A 21,139-nucleotide genomic window follows, 5' to 3' on the forward strand; every position below is an offset into this window, starting at 1 on the left:
GTCCCTGCAGGCTGGGGAGCTCGTGCGGTGCACGCTGCTGGGGCTCGGGCTGGAGCCGCCTGTTGGGAACTGGGAAGGGGAACGGGCTCCTCTTGAGCTCCAGAAGGGCAGGAGGTGAAAGCTGCTGGGAAGTGAAGTGGGAGGTTTCCTCAAAAAGCTCAGAGGGAGCCTTGCGAGCCTGCCAGGCTATTGCTTGAAAGCCAAAATCCTGCCTGGCAGCAGACAAAGTGCCAGGGAGAGGCGAGAGAAGTGTTGTGAATGCTCATCCTCAGAGGGGTTTGTGTGTGACTGAACCTGGGCTATCTTGGATGAAGGATGTTTCTTTACTCATGTTTTAGATCAAGCCACATACACTTGATTTCAAACAAAACCAATTCACATTTAGGCAGTTTTTTAAATTACTTTAGGCAGAAATTACATCAGTCACTGGGTGAAATGGAAACAGATCTGTATAAATAGATTGTAATAATAATTTATCTCCTCAAAGGAATTACCTTATAAGCTTCCTGATCTAGAGGTCATTTTGTTCCATGCCTCTTACCCAAACACTATATATTTTAGCCATATGGCCAGCACACAGTACCTGGTGTCTCTGGGACAGATTACAGGGAGCAGAGCAGCACGATGCTGTTTTACGGCTGTTTAGCCACTGATTTATTTTTAGTTGATTGAATAACATCCCTATCTGGATTGTGATCACGATGGTGACTGGGATGGTTATATCCTAGCAATGAGTTCAAATATAGCCACTTAAATGAAGAAGCCTTGCACTTTCCATAATAAGTGAATAAATAATTTTGCATGGTTAGTAAAAGCAGTGATTAGCATCGTAAAGCACGTGTAGCTTTTATAGAAGTTTCTCAGTAGCTTGTAGTGGATTGCCAGGTGCAAGGCAGAATGCAAAAAGATTAGAGTATAAAAGTAAGCATAGAATAGTTCTTAAGAAGAAAATTGTCTCAACATTTTATTGTCTAAAAGAATAAAATGCAGAAATGCCACAGCAGCTGACGCAGAAACAGTAAAAAAAAGTCTAATTACATAATTCACACACATTCATACACATTGTTTAATAGAGACAGCAAATTAGTGTTGTTTTCTGCCATTTACCATAGATAAAAGATACATTTTGGTATGGCAAAAATCGACTACTGCCAACACTCTGTGAACTTCTTTGTCTGTTGGGAAAAAAATTAGAAAAAGTGGTTGGAAAGGACACATTTTCCTCAGTGGCCATTGCTGCCTCAAACTACAGAGGGTTCCAGCGCTCCTTTGTTAACAAAGGGCTGAAAGCTGAATAACTCATTGCTCTCCTCATTATTTTCAAGGCAGCAATGAAACTGCATTAGGGATATTTGGAAATACAAAAAGTAGTGATGACCAAGAGGGTTTAAATTTTTACAATGTGTCATGATTGGCAGATGACAGGCTAATATTTACTTTGGGAATACACCATCTGGCCACACACTCATAGCAGTGAGAACGAATACCTGCTTCCAGCTAATTGCCGAGCTCCCACAATGCGTAACATGGCAGATGAGGCTGAAATAGGTTATCGCTTCATCTTGACAGTTGTGTAACAAGTGATCAATCTCTTCTTCTCTGTTAAGTGTTTCAGAATTACAGGAAGCATTTCATTTTGCCAGCCTCCGCTATGTGGAAACGTTAAGGCATGTCCCTGCAAGACTGTTATTTCTAAATCTGCAGCTGAAAAGATCTTAAAATGCTTTCCTCTGCTAGAAGTTACTTTGCACGCCCAAAAAATGCCGCCCCATTGCATGTTTAAGTGCTTTAAAGAGTGACAAGCTGCGGATTGCGGAGAGTGGCAGCAGCTCAGAACTGCTTTCTTTCACAACACGCTGAAGCACTGAAGAATCTCTGATGGGTTTTATAATTAGATCTGAACTTGCCAGCGCGGCAGTTTCTAGCATAATGCCTCCACATGAGAGAAGGCTACAACAGAAAGAGGGGGATAAATTTATTGGTCATAAATGTAACTCCTCTAAAAATGTACCATGACAAAACGGCCATGACGGGAAGGGATTGTGTTCAGTTACATATTTCATCTTCAGTGATTGACTTCAGACTTTTAGAAAACGAGGCTACCTTAATGTGAATGAACCCCTTTCTCTGATATTTTTGGTAGAAAATAAGGCATTATTGAACACTTTAAACATGCTAACAGACTGCGTATGTATCATTGGCATGAGGATATTCTACACAGAGAGATTTGTCGTGCTGTGCGTGTTTCATCAGGAATTCCGTGGTACAACATTACAACATTTCATATCTTCAGCTTCTAGTAATCCATGTTTCTTAAAACTTGTGAAATAATAGCTATTTCTGCCTTAAGCGCTGCAACGGAAAGAATGTTTTCATTGTGCAAAGATACTTTGACGTATTGCAGAAGGGACAAAATATTTATTTTGTTAAATTATTTTCCAAATAATTGTCCAAGTAATGAAAGTTTTGTGAACCAATAGGAAAAATAAAGATGTATTGAAATGTACAGCAAGTGACCATAAATCCCATCTCAAACAATAAACTGGACCTAGAAGTAAAGTAATGGACTAAACATTTGAGCACAGTCAACCTTCACTTAAAAGATACATGCTCTGCTAAGGAAAATTTTGTTTCCCTAAATGCCATTTAAATTAAGGTCGAAGGTCTAGTGTTGGGGACGTTCTTGTGTGAGGGTTCTCTTTATTTCCCTCCAGGCAAGGAGGTCACTCCATCACTGTACAGTTGGGCTTAGTTTCTGTTCCTGCACATGGAGCACTTCTTCCTATTGTCTTGGTAAATAGGAACACAAGAATAAGAAACCACAGAGCTGTTGTTTCCAATGCTCTGGCTACGGTGTCTTGATCCACACATGAACATCCAAGCACTAGGTTTGCTGCTTTAAGCCTCTTAAGATTGAAGTTTGTATTGACTCCTAGTTACTGCTTGTCATTAAAGACGTGTTTTGCCTTGAGAGAGAACTGGTGGTATTTAAGAAATAAAAGTGAGACAATGGTGTAGTGTTGTTTGGTTTTGTTTTGCTTAAGCTAATAGAAATGAAAGCACTTTTTTACTTTCTAGTGATGTTACTACCTGTCATGGTTTAACCTCAGCTGGCAACTAAGCACCATGCAGCCGCTCGCTCGCTCCCCCCTGGTGGGATGGGAGAGAGAAACAGATGAGTAAAAGTGGGAAAACTTGTGGACTGATATAAAGACAGTTCAATAGGTAAAAGCTGCACATGCAAGCAAAGCAAACCAAGGAATTAATGCACTCTTTCCCATGGGCAGGCAGGGGTTCAGCCAGCTCCAGGACAGCTGGGATCCATCACCGTAACAGTTACCTGGGAAGACAAACGCCTTAACTCTGAAGATCTCTCCCTTCCTTTTTCTTCCTCCAGCTTTATAGACTAAACATGACACTATATGGTATGGAATATCCCTTTGGCCAATTTAGGTCAGCTGTCCTGGCTGTGTCCCAGCTCCTTTATGCAGCCCCAGCCTCCTCGCTGTGGGGTGGTGTGAGGAGCAGCAAAGGCCTTGAGTCTGTAAGCACCGCTCTGCGATAGCTAGAACATCCCTGTGTTATCAACACTGTGTCCAGCACAAATCCAAAATGTGGCCCCACACTAGCTACCATGAAGAAAATTATCTCTACCCCAGCCCAAACCAATACATTATCCATTCCTTTCTTCCCGCCCTTCCTTACACCTCAACATACCCGAATATTTGCAGCCCAGCCCAGGAGCTGACTGCAGGTGTGGTGGTCATAACCACACACCTGGGAGATCTGCCTCCCTCTGTCCCCAGCAGGGCAAGTTGCTTGTTCCACTCGTGCAGGTTCTCCCCATGGTGCCGCTCGCTGGGATCCCTGCAGCAGGGCCGGGGAGGGGGGCTGGGGGAGGAGGGGGCTGCTGGTGTTGGGGCAGGGGGAGCAGCGCTCCAGAGCTGCTTGGTGGGTTATTTAGTGCTGTGGTCCTAGAGAGTAAAATAGACCAAGCGCAAAAAAAAAAAAAAAGGAAAAAGCAGATCTGAGGACATGTCGGAAAGGGAGAGAAAAAAATAATCTTTCGATTATCTTTAAAAGTCATTATATTTGCTGTTAAAACCACTTGCATACCTTTGCCGCTATTGTATTTGGAGGATGCTGACCCAAAGAAGTGACACATCTGATAAAACTATATTTTCTTGCCTGAAGAGGACCAGAGGAAAACTGCTCAGAAATTTAAAACAAACAAACAAAAAAACAACACACCAAAAAAACGCCAAACAAACAAAAAACCAAACCCCACCAAACCAGCAAGTGCATCTCTCAGAGATGGAGCTGGGGGGTTCCCAGCTGTGCAGAAGGCTCCATGAAATTCAGACTGCTCATCCACCCCCAGTGTGCTCCTCTGCATTGGAGCACGGTTTGATTTTTTTTTAAAAATTAATTTATTTAATAGATGAAATTATTATGGCTCATTATCAGTCATTAACAATGAATTAATATAATTAAGCATTTATTTAAGAATTAAATCTCCCACCCGAAGCGACAAGCTTCAGTACCTAGGTGCAGCGCACCCGCACCCCGAGGAGCGGGCGCCCATTCACCCACTAACCCCCGCCTGCGTGGGACCCGAGCGACGATCCTCCCCCCCGCGCGGCCCCGCCCCGGCCCCGCCCCCGTGACGCGCGGCGTTGCTGGTCACGTGTGGCGGAGGCCCGGCCCGCCGCACCCGGAGCCGCCGCCATGCCGCTGCCGCTGCCCGGCCGCCCCCGCCTGCGGCAGGCCCCGCTCTTGGCCCTGCTGCTGCTGCTGCTGGTGGGCCCGGCGCGGCCCATCTCCTTCCAGCTGCCGGGCAAGGCGCGGAAATGCCTGCGGGAGGAGATCCACCGCGACACGCTGGTCACGGGCGAGTACGAGATCGGCGCCCCGCCGGGCTCCTCCACCGGACCCTCCGCCAACCTCAAGGTGCGGCCGTGGCGGCGGCGCCCCGGCGGGCGGGAGCGGGAGGGGGAACGGAGGGTGAGCCGGGGCGGACGGCGTGGCCCCGCCTCCCCGGCCGCGCGTGGGCGGGGAGAGGGTCTGGGTGACGTTTTCCACGCATAACGCCGGTCCACGCGTGGGTTCAGCGCGGGCCTGGCCTCCTGCCGGCGCGGCCTCGGGGGAGCGACGGGGCAGGACTCGCCTCGCGTTAGCGGCCTCCGCTCGCCCAGGGCTCTGCCATCCGGACATCGGGTGGCGAGGGAGTAGGGCAGGCGTTTGCCTTGACCCAAATACGGGCTTTTTCCCCCCCAGATTCATCGCAGCGGCCCCTCCCGCCGCGCCACGGATAATCCGCACGCGTGGTGGCGTGGGCCGGGCCGCCGCGGTGCGGCCGTGTGAGCGGCTGGCGCCGTGTGAGCAGGAAGGAGCGAGGCTGACGTGGCTTTGCGAGGGCGGCCGGCCTGCGCACCGCGGCCGCCGGGAGCGGGCAGGGGGGCTTGGAAAACAGGTTTGGGTTCATGAGATGGCTTTTCCCGTCGTGCTGTGTGGTGGCTTCCATGGACTTTAAGGAGGCAGGTGTTTGCTGCAGCAAAGAGAACGATCCTAAAGGATGTTGAAGGAGGATAGGGGAGGGTCAGCAGAACATATGTGACTGATACACCAATGGGACAAGCGGCTATTAAAACTTCAGTAGCTTGACTTTAATTCTGTCTGCAGTCTGCCTTCTCTGGCTTTCTACAGATTTCCCAACTAGCTGAGTCAGGTCTACTGCTACACAATTATTTCATAACGTGTTTTTATTTGTTTTTTTCATTTCTGTCTAAGCTCCCAAAGGCTTCAAACATAAGCACACAAACAGAGATGAGATTATGTGCTCAGGAGTCTCTGAAATCAGTGTTATTGAATGAGTATTTGAGACCTCCCGAAGTCAGGTTTCCAGCATCTGCTCTGCCTACAGATGCCCAGAGGCTTTGGGTTATCAGCAGTCATGCTTGGTTATCCCTAGAGAAGGCTGTTTCTGGAGTCTTGCTTTTTTAAGAGATTTTGTTCTGCTGTTGTAACATTGTTTGTGAGAGGAAACTTGTCTGCGTATGGGCAGAGCCAACCAGCTTTAATGCTTAAAAATGTTTCTGTGGTATTTGCCTGGGAAGGTGCATGTATTTCAAATCGAGTGCCATGTTCTCATCTGTCTCTTACTACTTGGTGATCAGGCCTCCCGGTTCTCTAGTTGCCCCTTCTTAGGTCAACTGACTCCATGGTCTCTTCCAAAATTCATTTTTGTGATAGAGGACTTGCCTAGGGAGGTGGTGAAGCGATGAATCCCACACTTGGGTCTTAGTCTGGCTTTGCTACTGAAGCTGGTATCCAGGTAGGATCGCTCATGCAAGTTCTATTTTATTCCAACTGCAAAATAAATAAATAAAATATATAAAAAAACAACCATCCTGTACTGATTTGAAAAACTACAAAGAAGAAATAAAAATTTATGCAATTCTTGCTTTCCTTCTTGTTGTTCAGTTATGCTTGGCCTCCTGACATGCTGGGCTTATTTTAAGTGCTGTAGCCCCCTGCCAGGTGCAGACTTTGAGTCTCTGTGAGAAAAGTTAGTTCAGGGCATCATGTCTGCAGGTGGTCGCTCTCCTTCTGCACTGGATGGCCTGCTTGGGTCCCCTGGGTTGGGCCACTGAACGTAGGAGGTTGATAGTCAGCCCTGGCCAGGCTCAGAGCAGTTTCTGCTGGTGAGCTAAGCTGTGTGTGCGTGATAGCCGGCCTCTAACAGTGGGCCCCTCTGTTTCGGGAGAACCCGGGGGCTCTGCCAGCTGCCTGCCCAGGGGTGGCTGAGGTCTCGCTTGGGCCTGGCCACGTGCCTCTGCCCCGTTGTGCAGGCTGGTGGTTTGGGGAACCGTCGGGCTGTTTGTCAAGGGCGAACAATGCCCTGTCTGTAGGGGATTGCATTACCGTAAATAACGTTAGAATAGCATGAAAAATCCTTTTCAGGTCAACTCCCCCACAAGTGTTCTGGCTGGGCTATTAGCAGCTTCTCCCGCCCCCGCATGCTGGCTGAATTGGCAGTGGATTCGGCTGATTTGGATAACACTATTCAGTTCTGATGAAAGCAGATAGCAGAGCTTTTATTGTCCAGAATCCTGTTCATGAGCAGGCTGTTGCTAGAGCTGCAAAGATCAAAAATGGATCAAGCTTCATAATATCCTCTAGCTAAAGATTAGCTCTGGTTTCTACAAATCTGTAAGGGAATAGTGCTCAAAATAATAGGGACATTTGAGAACTTTCTTCGCTGTCTTCTTGTCACCACTTCTGGGGATGGAGAACCCAGTATGCAGATTGTATGGTATCACGCTGATGAAGCATCTCAGTTAATCAGGACTTCTCCATTAAATAGTGTGCACCGTATGGTGGCCCAGACTCGTTTTATGCTGTGTCTACATGGTGGGACGTGGACAGTCCTGTACTTGAGTGGGGCCTGCTCACTTGAGCCAAGTGCCTCCACAAGTCTGGTGGCTTGTGGCAGGGGGGTGGCAAAGAGCTGCCCGCGTGTGACTGTGCAGGTAGCTTTCATCTGCTTGCCGCTTGAATACAGGTAGAGCTCTGAGAAGGAACTGCAGCGTGGGAGAACGGTGCTCCTTGTTGTTCTTGCATGCAGACAAATACCATATGGCGCAGGGGAAGCTACAACAAATCCCATTACAGACATTACAAGATAATCTGTATGTAGGGAAAGCCTGTTCCTAAATGTTTGCTTACTATGGCTTATACCCTGAGGCATGAAGATCTATATACTTTATTATTTTTCCTGCATAATGCAGCAGCTCTCATTATCCATGTGAAGGTCTGTACCTGTTCTAAGTCCAAGCAGACTGCTGGCATCAGTAGTACCTCGTGGCAGGGAGTTAGTCAGGTGTTCTAATAGGAAGAAATAAGAATGTTTCCTTAGAATAATTTTGGGTACATAGCCCTTGTGTAGGGCCTTTGTACAGGGAAACAAGGCTGTTTTTCTGTTTTAAGATGGAGTAAAGGAGGATGTTTGACTTCCCTTTTCCATACTACAAATTACTTTGTACTTTTTTCTTACATACCTTTAAAATTACTTGCAAGTATTTTAGTCTCGTCACCTCTAAGCCTTTCATAGACCCCTGGTAACTTTAGCACCCATGCTTTTTCAGACATACCTGTGGAAAGACAGAGTTGAGGGAAACTGGGAAGCATTCCAGTGGGACACACGCTGTCGATTTTCATGCAATATTGTAAAGACTTTGGATTTTTTCGCCCTTCTCCATGATGAGAGTATTTCAGCTGGAAGGACTCTTTAATTGAGTGCAATGATTCTCAAGTCTGCGTCATGAATTGTGATTTCTTTTTTTTACTCTTTGTTGAAGCATTTTTTTAGAACTTCTTCAGTTTTTGCCTATTCTTAGTAATTTCATAGACTTAGCACAAAGCAGTCATTGTTCTGTCTGTGTAGTCTGAATTGTCCTCTGAAGTGGCCACTTTTATGGATCTTGGCACCCAAACCTAGTATAACTCAGGGTCACGCTGATAATTCACTTCTAGAGAAATAGATGTGTTTCATCTACTGGGGAGTGAGTCTTTTTTTTGTCTTGTAGAGCTGCTCCGTATCTCTTGCTGTGGGAGTTTGAATTTTGCTTGCAAAAAGACAGCAAGGCATGACAGTTGGGTTCAGCTAGAGTTCCTAAATGTAGTCTGTATTCAGAGGTTATAGGGGGAAGAGGAATTGGCGTGGTTTTTGGCTTTGTTGGCCAGTTGTTTTTTTGGGTTTTTTTTTTGTTTGTTTGTTTTGTGGTGTGGTTTTGTTTTGTTTGGTTTTGTTTAATCTAGGAGTCCATAATTACCTTAGAGGCACTCTGACTTTGTCTGCTCCTGGAGTGGGGATGAGGAGGGGAAGAATTGATATAGTTGCGTGGAAGGAGGGAAACAGTTGAAAGAAGAAAGCATTAGATCCAAAGGGGATGCTAAAAGAGCTCTTCCCGCATAGCACAGTGAGCCCATGGCAGTGAAGCGTTGTGTTCCTCACCCTCTGTGTCTCTCTTACAGATAACTGACTCGGCTGGGCACATCCTGTATGCCAAGGAGGATGCCACTAAGGGCAAGTTTGCCTTCACCACTGAAGACTATGATATGTTTGAGGCCTGCTTTGAGAGCAAGCTCCCTGTGGGTAAGTGAAGTGACAGGTCTGTTGGCTGCTTCATGTTCATGTAGATGTGTGGATTAGGGGTATGAGTAAAGTGATGGTGAGTGTGGTCTGCAGTACACTGGGCAGTTTCACTGCAGAGTATCTGCCATCAGAGTTGCATTTGAAGTTAGGTAATCATCTATGGCTGTTGCGCTTGGGTTTCCACTGAAAGTGAAATGCCGTGTTCCTGCCGCAGAGTTCACCACAGTCACACTGAGTGACAGTACCAGGGAGCAAACCAAACCTCTTTTGCATTTCTCATGCTTTTCCCCATCTTGTAGTCGAGCCAGGACAGAGCAGGATGCCATCATCTCCAGGACTCTGTCTTTCTCCCCAGCTGGCCATCTCTCCCCCTTTGGTAGAACGTGATCTCTCTACAGTGTGTACTTGGCAGCAATCCTGCATTAGGCTAGCTAGCAACCATTTTCTGGGGTTGTAGGGTGTGTGTATAGGGAACGTGGCCTTAGTTTGCACCCACAACTGCTCTCTAAGTGGTCAATAAAAGCGGATATGAGCAGGACGTCAGCCTTGCATTTGTGCGGCAAGGATGGTTGCCTAACAGGCGCTGAGGCTGTTTCCTGTGAGTGTGACGCATGTGCTGCTTTGAGCGGCTGGGCTCAACTTCAGGACAAACGTGCTGAAAACAGCCAACACGTGGGCTCCGGTCTCATTTGTGGTGGCGTGAGCACATGCAACTTCGTAGGTGCTCACATTTTTTTGTGGTCACTGTCAGAGTTCTGCTCCCTAGACCCAGTTCTTCTTAGGTTTTATGGTAAAAGCTCCCAGAGCATTTCACAGAGCAGTGACTAGCAACATTCCTTGTATCTCTTGAAAGGCTGCCTCAGGTTGGCTGTTCTGCTCCACACATAAGATATTGAAGGGAACTTTCCAGAAAGAGATGCCTATCTTCTTTGCTGGGACTGGGAGAGATCTGGCTTGTAACACCTCTTCCATAGTGTTTTACAGATAAGACAGTGACCCCAAATGCTCAGGGTTTTGCTTTTATTTCACTCCAAAGGAGGGCTTCCAAATGCTCCTTAATGCATCGAGACATGCAGGCACTAGTGACTCATCTAGGAGTCACACCTGCTATTTACTGTCCAACACCTGGCTATTTGGGAGGTCTCCAGACAGTCGAACAAAACCTTTCATAGCTTCAGTGTGATTGCACACTGAAGTGGGAAAGGCTTCTTTCTTTACTTGTGTCTAGACTTTTATTTCAGTGCTTGTGACCAGAGGTTTCTTGGCTAGACTGAGCCACTTGTAACTCTTCTGATTTTAGCAGATGTTTGTTACCTGGCTGCCTTGTGTTGTTGCAGGTTTGTTTTAAAGCTTTTGGTACTGATGAGGATAAAATATTTCTAAGTGTACCTTCTCCCTGGTGACCAGTGGGGTGTTGAGGTGCCAAAATCTAGAGCCGTTCAATTAAGCAGCTGAACCCTCTTTTGGGGGCCTCCAAACTGCCGTTTTCTTTTTGGATCTAGATGCCCCAAATTCCTTGCTAAAGGGAGATGCTGCGTGATGAGTATTTCCAGATTTTCCATGCCTGTGCTGGTAATCAAGGAAGTATTAAAGGGAGGTGGCATTGCAAGGCTTGATCATCTGCAGGACTTGGTTAAGGTACTATGGAAGAAGTAACCACATCACAAGGAAGTGCCTTGTTCCCTCTATACTAAGGTCAGAATGGAAATGGGGGAACTGACCAAGCACTGTTTTATCCCCATGTTGGTCTTTAAAGGTTGGGGTTTTTTTCCACAGTCTCATCAAGTGTTCAGCACTTGTAGTGTGGCAGCCAAGGAGGATGTTGGTGGAGTACTGGAAGAGAAAAACTGTTGGTAGAGGAAGCCCAGAGCCGTTGGGACCTGCGGGGTCTAAGCAACTGGAATTTCTCAATCCTTAACCACAGAAATGAGGAAGAGGAAATGAGAAGATCTTATTTAGAAGGTCCACCTTATGAGAGTGGAGGAGTTCTTAGGGTGCTGCTTGGAGCTCTGGGTGTTTGCATGACAGGCTTTTTTACCCTCTTGCAGCATGGAGTGGTCCTCTACTCCTGACCAGTGCTCTGTTTCCAGGCACACTTACTCTCTCACCATATGCTCATCTCTGAGAAGAACAGCCTGACCTGCACTACGTGCTCCCCTGTAGGACTCATCCTGTGTGCTAATCTTTACCTCTTTGCTCTTTCTGTAATCCTTCTCTTCCCAAACTTTCTTAAGAGTGTTATGGCACATTTTTTCTGGAATTCCTAAGGGAAAAATTTTTGACATCCAGTTCAACCATCCTTTTTTTCCACTGACTTTGCAAATTAGGAGCTCCCCTAATCTCCCAGGAAACAGTTACGTGCTCATGTGAGTTGACCTCCTGGGGGATGTAGGCACCAGTTTAGTTCAAGATCTCTGGGACTTAGTAACTATTTTTCTCTTTGCTGCTGATCCAGTCTGCTCTGGTGAGCCCTGGCTACAGGGAGTTGCTGAGGATCTGATGACCATGAAGGGAGCTGCTTAGTGCAGTGGGCTCAGTAAACACGTAGAAGAACAGCTTGAGTTTTTCCAGGCCAGTCTCTGACAACATTAACCTCTTGCAGAATATCTGCTTTCCATCCCTTTGCACCCAGCAGCTCTAAGTTTTCTACTTTCTTACTGCCTCTTGACAGCTCTCCCAGCATGACAAATTAATCCTTCCAATTCTATTCTGTTCACTCGCCTTTTCATCTTTCTCATCTCTTCCTGGAAGCTCCAGTTCTCCACCCAAGTTGCTGTAATTTAAACAACATTAAAAAAAACTCTCACTGAACTGTATGCTTTGGATTTTCTTCTGCAGCTACGGTTGGCTGTCCTACCTATCAGTTTCCAGGCATGCTGATATGTGTATGACATAAGTGGTCAAAACTTGTAATTAGACAAAGGAGCACTGCGTGGTCGTATACAGCCCATCTGTTAAAAGAACATTGCCAGGATTTGTGTTTGTTCTAACAGTAACCAGTCTTTTATAAGAAAACAAAAAAAACCATCCTAATCTACCATTGAACTGTTGCATAGCTGGGTTTGAATTTTCAGCTCTTCTATCCCTCATGAAATCTAAGAAAAGTTTTGTAGTTGATATGGACCATCTTGTCAGTAGGTTATGCCATGCTTTGCTAGCAGTAGAAGTTGGAGGTGATTTTACTGAGGTGTTGAAGAGCTGTTCAGTGGGTAGAGAGAAAATTTGGGCATGTTGTATTGAAGATCTGGAATATCTTCCTAGCTCCAACTGGAGTGACCCAGTGTAATCTGTACATTGAATTTGTTTGTGGACTGAAGAAGCGTCCACCTGACAGCCTCCTAAGGCAAAGTGTGAGTATTGGACATGCCCCTGGATTAAGACTCTGAAATTCATAGTATAAGTGAATTCAGACTTTATGTTTTGCTGGCAGCCAGCTGAGGAAAACTCTGTGCCCCGAAGTGCTGGAATCTGGGAATGTGTTACATACATAGATTTCTTTGGTGGGTGGTATAGTGGAATATGATACTCAGGTCAGCTGACATGCTGCATTCTTTAGTGTATCTTACATGCCTATCCTATATATTTCCTTTTTCCTCTTGTGAGTGTTCTCAGATGTGACAGTTTGTAGCAGTTAAAAGAAGCTATTAGCCATAGGTGTCCCTAGCCTGGGGGGTACAGCCTTAAAGGATCCCTGCTGTGCTGTTGACTGCAGCCTTACCCTACTTGCTGTTTGTGCAGCTCCAGCTGGCAGTTCTCTGAAGTGGCATTTTCCTGGCTTCAGAAGTTCCCTGCTATCTTGGGGTTTGCATTGGCAGTGTGAGTCTTAGACATTTGAGCTGTTTATTCCCTGAAAATATATGTTGGTAAAGGGATTGCCTTCATTTCTGCAGACACTGCAGCATGCGAGGGTCAGTGGTCCCCATATGCCATATTTCTCAGTTAGACCAGTTTATCTTCTGCTCCTTCAAATGTAAAATCATCTACCCCAGTAACCTTGAGAAGTTGTAAGTGCTCTTCCTGCTAGGAGGAAAGTGGGCTTTTCAGTTGAATATTTGTCCCTCTGGTGACTTGTCTTTCACCAGGTTGTCTCATAGCAGCTGGTATTCATCTTCTAATCCTCTGCAGTTTTTACAGTGATTTGCTTCCTACACACACTTAGCACTTTTAGTTACAGCTTGTTCTCATTATCTTTGGGAGGCTCTCCTTCAGCCAGGGTTTATTGTGAAGTCTCTGTATTTTTAGGCTGGACTGTGCTGCCTCCGCAGTTAGCTACAGACGTGGAGGGAGGGGAGGGATGTTGTGAGTTCTTCCTCAGTGGTGGGGAGAGCTGGCGATTTCCTGGCAGGCTGAATGTTTTGCACAATGAATCCTTTCATTATGCTTCCAGGAACAGGGAGGATGCCGGACCAGCTCGTGGTTCTGGATATGAAGCATGGAGTTGAAGCAAAGAACTACGAGGAGGTATGTCCCCTGGCTGCCTGCACTGCACGCTGCCCTTTCCCAGCACTCACGTGATGCCATTTGTAGATCTGGGGCTCATGATGGGAAGCTGTTTTCCCAGTGGTGATGAAAGCCTGTCTGCAACCTACAATTCCAGTGAGGCTTTGTGTGTTAGAGGAGAAGAAAAAAAAAAAGGACAAACATCAACTGAAGTTAATTCTCTACTCTGGGAACTGGAACCTAATGTGTGAATTTCTTTGCTAGGACAGCGTGACCCAGCTTCTGGGCATAGGTATTAGAGGCAACAGGAGACTGAGATGGGAATTTTCTCCAGCTCCGGCAGCAGAGGACATTTTAGGTTAATATAAGATCCTCCTGAAGGTCAATTCACATTGTTACTGTTCTTACCCTTCCTGACTGTAAGATGTACTGGCTCAACAGCCCTGAAAAGGTGCTTGTGGGTTCCTAAGAACTGGCAGTGTATCGATATAAAGGTGTTTGGCGGAGTAGTAGCTGGTGTGAAAAAGGTATTTGGTTTGAAGGCGTGACACTGCAAATAGGTATAGAGCCTAAATGTTTCCATCTTAGGAGGGCAGAACTTTCTTAGACACAAGAGCAAACTCTGTGGAATTGCAGTTGCTTTGTGGCTGGAACAGTACTGGCTGATTTGGATGCTGAATTTTGGTGGCTGCTAACATGCTTTTGGCTTAGTAGAATTTGGGGTCAGTCAGCCCCTAGCACAAACCTTGTGCCTGAGAAAATGAGAGTTGTTGTTGGAGGAAGCTTCCTGCAAATTATTGCTGTGTCCACTGTGCACAACAGCGTGGGAGATGCCTTGGGAAGGAGAGTGGGTAGCAGAGGAGGCTGTGTATGGTGCCAGTTAGGAAATGAACACATTTCTGAGGCAGGCATGCTGGAGTTTTTTTATCCTTTTAAGCCGTGGGCTAGCTGGTCCTACGTGGCTTAAGTCAGTCTAGAGCACATCCTACATGAAGAGTAAGAAAGTGCTTGAAGTCAGGGAAGAGCAGAGCAATCATTGGGCCAGCTATCTAGCAACCAGCTACTGAAGGGATTACAAGATGTTGAAATCTTACGGGATGACCCCTGAGAGTGTAACTGGGGAGGATTATGTTGACTGCATTTACAGAATCTCTTTAAATACAACCCCACAGCACACTCTTCAGTTACATTACTGTAGTGCCACCTAGAAGCATTGCCCCTGTACAGAAAGGTTCTCTTATGCCTGTGTATCTACACACTCACTAGTTGTACTGATAGGACTGTCTTGGAATAAAAGTAAGTATCCATTATGCTCACCAGTGTAGGTAGATTGATGACAAAGGTCCATGGACAAACATGGGAAAAGAAGGAGTTAGACATGCAGTCCCACCTGATATCAAATTGCAGATCTTGGCAGCACTGGCAACCATCCTTGACTTGTGAGGACCTCTCAAGAGTGGCAGACTGTGTTGAGCCTTGTTGAGCAGCATGTCTATAAAGCACTCAGATGGGTTTAGTGCTTATACAGCTGCTATAGATGTTTAGCCACACTGCTTTTCAGTGTGATTTATTTTTTAAGCCTCTCCCTCCCCAAGTTGCAGTAAGGCCTAAGAAGGAAGGACTGTTGCTCAGGTTTCTCTCATGTAATTGCTGCGTTTCTGAGCCTTTTGCTTGTGATGTTCATCTGCTGTAAGGTACCAGTGGCCTGTCTTCCCCCCGAGTTGTTCTTGTTGAATTGCTGCAGGGAGACTCAATTTCTGGAGTTGAACAAGGGTCACTGACACTGTCCTGCTTGTGCATGGGTACGTGCAGTCAGAGGAAGGATGATGTCTAAGTCTGGCTTGCTAAGCTTTCATGAGCCAGACATTCTTGGAGCAAAGCAACTGGGAGAGTGAGCTGGGTTCGAAAACCTAACTGCATGGCAGTGTCATACCTTAGGTCTCTGGGGTAGGGAGGAATAACTTTCTCCATTCAATAAGCAGAAATGAAGGTGGTGAAAAGACTTTTCAGAGGGCACCAAGAAGGCTTGGCAATCTAGGTTCCTTTCCAGATCAGCTACTCCTTGTCAGCTTTTGGCTATAGCATGTCTTTTTCTATGCTAGGAAGTGAGTTAGGCTTTGACAAATCTTTGAATGGCCCCTGAGAAGTTCAGTAGAGTTCTTGTCTTGGTTGTTATGGTAGTCCAGATGTTCCTTTTAGGATGATGGCGTTCTACCATCACAGATGCTTGGTGGACTTTTTACGAAATCCCTTGGAGCAGCTGTGCATATTGGATGAGGGAGGTTCCAGAATGTGTGTCTTGAAGTACATGCAGGACTGACAGTAGCTATCAGATGTTTCTAGCCTTACCTATTAAGAGCAGCTGAAGGGATGCAGGCTGGAGCAGATAAGCCTTGTTTTCTTTTTTTTTTTTTTTCCCCAGTAGAACTTCTGTAGCGCTCTGTAAATGAGGAAAAGTGCCCTCCGGGAAGATAACGGAGCTGGTCAGTGTGGGGTTAGCTTGTCAGTGGAGCTGTCTGAGACCTTGTGTGTGTTGCAGACCTGCTGCTCTGGCTGTGTCAGCAGAGTCTGGGCCATAGGCGTGCTTACACTGGTGCCAGTTTCTCAATAAAGCTCTGCTGGCAGATATATGTCCAGGCCACAAGGTTTTGACAGTACAACCAATTGGCTAGAAAGCAGGAGGGGTTTAACCTCCTGTTTCCTACGCCTCCTTACAGACACGCTCTGCATTGACACTGCTGTGCTGGCAGGGCTGTGATACACAGCTCACCTCAGTATAAAAATCCTCAGGTGATTGCTTGGTGGCCTGCTGCTTGCCAGGATACTTATGTCATGGGGAGACCCTTCAGTGAAATGGCTGAGCTAGCACTGGCCTGGTGACCAGCATGTCCTCAAGTGGGCTCTGACACCCAGGCAGCTGCCTCTGGAGGTGGCATTTTGGGGATGCCGGCACCCTGGGTGCTCCTTTGCCTCCCTGTTGGCACCTGAACCACTGAGGGATGCTGTCCTGCGGCTTATGTCTGAGAAACGCTGTGTGGCGGTAAGGCTGGCGGCGAGCTGCAGGTGCTCTGTGTGTCTTCTGCAGTTTTCTGTAGCATATCTCTCTTCTGCTGCATTACTTGGGGACGTGGCATCTGGCCTTCATGGCAGGGGCCTGCCACTTGTTGGTGACAAATTCCACACAAGGGCCAGAGTTACCCAAAGCCTACTCTGTAGCAGTGGCAGGAATTGCAGTTACCTTCTTTTGAGTCATGTCCTTCTGTCACAGATTTTACATCGTGTGTAGTCAGGTTACAGCCAGGACTTGGCCAGGGACATGTGTTTACACATTTAGCTTTAAATAGTTGCCATTGTGAACTGTGCCTTCTGATTGAATTTCCTGTAGATTTTTCTTTTTGGATTCAAATTTGTGACTTGTAGTACTGTAGGTTGCATGTTCTGCACAAAAATGATGTCCTACAAAACCAGCTTTTATGAGGGTAGTGTGTTTTTCTTTCAAGCTGGCACAAAGGCAGCCCGTCCCGTCAGTGTTCCAGCAGCGTCACCTGGTGGTCTGAGGCCGATGGGCACTTGGTGGCTGTACCAAGAGCAGGTTATCAGTCTAAGTGATAGAAGCCCTGCGCTCTTGTGGGTGTAATCAAACCACTGCTACTGGGAATCCAGGCTGCCCAGGCTTTCTGGGGTGTGTGGTGACAGGAAAGCAAGTCAGTGCTAACATCCTGTGTGCTTGTAGAACAGTATCGTATGTGTGTTAGTCACCTGTATCTCAGTCTGTTCACTGGAGGTTTAGTCATGTGGCAAACTCTTCTACCCACTCCTCAGAAGCCAACTGTGAATTAGCTAACATTAGGCTGAATAAGGAAGAAATGTGCTTGTATGTGTACTGTGCTCCTCCGTTGTGTAGGAGGGGTAATAGGAAAGTGTGTTTCAAAGAACAGGTGGGAGAAGTGGTAATGTTTTATGCAATGGTAGTTTCTGGCTTACAGAGGTGTTTCCCTGGGGGAAGGATGTCCCAGATCTGTACTATGTGAGAAGGAGTGGTTCAAACTGGCAGTAAAAACCCACATGGGAGCTTTTGTTTTTAGCTCAGTGATTGCCTGACTCTTCTGTTTTCTAGATTGCAAAAGTGGAGAAGTTGAAGCCTCTGGAAGTAGAATTGAGGCGTCTGGAAGATCTTTCGGAGTCCATTGTTAATGACTTTGCCTATATGAAGAAACGAGAAGAGGAGATGAGGGACACAAATGGTAAGAGACGGTGTGCTTCTTCAGAGGGTCAGAGCTCTAAGACTTCTGCTGAATGTGTTCTTAGGACAGCATTTGGAGATCAAGCAATTATCATGGTCTCTGCCTCTTCTGTTCGTAGTAGGGGAAACCTGCTGATATTTCTCTCCTTCTGAAGCAGTTGCCAAGTCTCATGTGTCCCATCTCTAGAGATCATTTATTTCTGTCTCCATTCCTCGTGTTAGTTACTCTGTACCATTTAATGTTGCTCATTAACCAGTTTTGCCTTGTTCCCTGTTGTTATCCTCTTCTTGTTGTTCCCGCTGTTCTTATTCTCAAGTACTGCTGGTGCTTGGGTGCTCTTGCCTTCATGCTGTGTATCTTGCCTTTGAAGTTTCGCAGGGGTGGGGAGGGAAAATCCTGGGAACTTTACCCTCTTGAGGTGCATCCTGTGATGTCAGACTCCTGTGCAATGGTTTGTTGTCTGTTTCAGAGTCGACAAACACCCGGGTTCTGTACTTCAGCATTTTCTCCATGTGCTGTCTCATCGGACTGGCCACCTGGCAGGTTTTCTACCTGCGTCGCTTCTTCAAGGCCAAGAAACTGATTGAGTAAAGGAGCAAGTCCTCCTCCCCCTCCTCTCAGACCCAGCTGGACACCGCTGGGACGCGGCCGTGGCCCCGTGGAGCCATCTCAGATGATACCCACTGACTGGAGCTTTTCTGCAGGAACTTGGACCCTAAAGGGGAAGGGGAACCTAAACAGTGGAGGCAACGGGGGACTTGTGAAATCCTATTGGATGTTGAGGGTGGGGGAGGTTGTGATGGGTTTGGGGATTCCTGGGGCAGCGATTAAATAAAAAAAAGATATTTCCATGACAGCTGCAGCAAGCTTTTGCGCTGTCTGTTCTCCCTTTATAATCTTGGCTTGATGATGTCTCCCATCTGTCTGTGACTGTAGTGTTACTCTGAGCCACTTGACCCTGCTGAGCTCTGGAGGTGCCGTGCAGGTCACACCGGGGCAGAGCAGGGGATTCCCTGTCCCGACCAGCTGGGATCTAAGCCTCGTGCAAACGGAGGTGAGTGCAAAGCAATAGGATTCATCATTCCAGCAGGGCCTGAGGATAGAGGGAGGTCCAAGGTTTGGTCCCTGTGGTGGACCTCTGTGTTTCTCCCTGTGGGAGCTGGTGTCTTTGTGCTGACAGGTCAGGGCACTTGAGCATAGGGTGGTTCAGCCTGGAGGAAGGGGAGCCTTGGAAGGAGGGCTTGGGAACATGTTTGAGCTTGGAAAGGAGAAGCCTGCTTTGCTCAGATAAGCTCTCCAGCCTTGGTCCTGCCCTTGCTCCACGTGTTTGTCTTGGATTTGCCTCTCTTGTTTTGAAATGATGCAGCAGTTTTCCTGAAAGCCTTGGTCAGGGGACGGCCTTTTGTGTAGACAGGAGGCCTCAGTCAGATACAGTCACAGAGCAAATAGGAGCAGGTTATGCTAGGAAACTTGGGTTTACATTGAGCAGGAGACTTTTCTCATCTAACAGCATAGCGTTTATCCAGCAAGCAGCTGGCCAAATCTCATTTTCTGAGACCTCAGAGCAAGGTGGGCAGCTGCTTATGTGAAGGATGGGGGCCCATACTCTGTGCTGAGGTCCGAGGGTTGCAGGTTCACAGAGAAGTTGGAAGAATGTAGGTGAACTCAAAAAAGCAGCACAGGGTAGGAACAGGCTAATTCTACATCCAGGGAAAGGTAGAACTGTGCCCTCAACAGAACTGTTATTCTATGTGGTACTACAAAGAGAGCAAACAGGTTCTCTTCGTTTCTCAGTCATCCAGGTGGCGTGATGTTAAATAAGCCAGGCTGGGAAAAAAACAGGCAGGTTAACTTCCTGGACTTACCTGCTGCAGTTTTTTAGGTGGTGATTAAAATTCTTTCACCTTCTCTGCATTCCTGCAGAGCAAATGGTTCAGCAGCACAGCATTCTGGTGTCATGTGCCTAGACACTTATGGCTAGGGAAGGGCTTGTCATGGCCCTGGGACTGGCCTCCCATATTGAAAAAAGTGTGGCTTTATAATTTCTGACCTGAGTCTGATCTGTTGCTGGGGAGGAAACAGTTGTTCAGGGTGAGGCAATGGGAAAGAGGATGGAAAGATTACCTCCTGTCATCTAAATACATTAGTACTTGGCTTCCTCTTTGCCATTGCCAAGTTCCTGGAGTTGTTAGTTCCACTGGCTAGTGCTTATATTGCTTTTAATTAGTTTCTTTTTTGATAAAGCCATATTAAGAACCCAAGTCCACTTCTCTGCCGTTGCATCCACTTTATCCTTGCACGTTTTTGAAGGCTGTTGGAGTGCAGAACAGCAGTAATGCCACAGGACTGAATTACAGAAGTCATTTGAAGGTAGTTTTAGGTCCTACAGTTTGAAGCCTGGACATGTGTTAAGGTTTCGCTTTTGTTTTTATATATAACTTGAAAAGACAGTACAGGAAAGGGCCTTTTCCAGTCTTGTCTGTTTTGATGTCCTTTCCCTGTCCTTATCTGAGTACAAAGATATCTTTATCTTAAAAATGGTGGCGAGGCCTTAAGTTCCCCAGGTGACTGTTACACTATTGTCGTTCTGGTGTTGCGTTTTGTTCCTCACCGTACTGGTATGATTAATCGGGAGCAGGTATGGGGGGCTGATATGAATTTACCTGTAATGGCTGATTGGGGGATTTTTGTCAACTTTCCAAAATAAAATTTCTCTGGGGAAAAACAACCCACCTCAGTTGTCTGAGTCTTGTCTGATTTGTGCACATTCCTACTGACTGCTGCTTCCTGCAAGCTGAGCTGTCGCAGGAAACAGCAAGTACACAGACTCCCTGCAAGCCTTTGGGGGTTTCTCTAGCGAAAGTTAATTTCTAAAGAATTTGAGAATTCTGGACTTGGGAAAGGCAGCAGCTGCATGGACTTCTTTGTGGAGTGGGACCAGCACAGCAAATGCAGTGTCTCTAGTACAGGCTACCATTTGCTGCCTTTCTTTCCACTCTTCCTAATTATATTCCCCTCTGGAGGAATTTTGAGGCTGATAGTACTCTCTAGAGTACAAGATCCAGTTTTTCACCACTGGCTCCCGTGTAAAATTTAGTTCATTAAGACAAACAGAATTGCTTTCAGTTTTGTGCTTTAGAGGAAATTTTAAATGGTTGCAAAGATGAGCTGGTCCTATGTGAGTGGCAGATGCTTACTGAATGTGGGGGACTATGGTGGGTCCTTGGATTCTCTGACGGAGGGCATGGCAACAGAAATTAGCCTTGAAGAAATTAAGGCCTACCCATGAGAAAGATGG

At 46.6% G+C, this 21,139-nt stretch overlaps 1 protein-coding gene across 1 annotated transcript; it reads left to right on the forward strand.

Annotated features, from left to right (window-relative positions):
* Positions 1-4,688: 4,688 nt before the first annotated feature.
* On the forward strand, positions 4,689-18,695 carry TMED10 (transmembrane p24 trafficking protein 10). The gene is made up of 5 exons (XM_080346114.1): positions 4,689-4,950; positions 9,037-9,157; positions 13,545-13,618; positions 17,715-17,841; positions 18,311-18,695. The coding sequence occupies exons 1-5, from the start codon at positions 4,729-4,731 to the stop codon at positions 18,430-18,432; spliced, it is 666 nt and encodes a 221-aa protein (XP_080202240.1). The 5' UTR covers positions 4,689-4,728; the 3' UTR covers positions 18,433-18,695.
* The last annotated feature ends 2,444 nt before the right edge of the window (positions 18,696-21,139 follow it).

The sequence above is a fragment of the Nesoenas mayeri genome (assembly GCF_963082525.1).
Source record: "Nesoenas mayeri genome assembly, chromosome: 5".
In the NCBI taxonomy this organism is placed as follows: Eukaryota; Metazoa; Chordata; class Aves; order Columbiformes; family Columbidae; genus Nesoenas; species Nesoenas mayeri.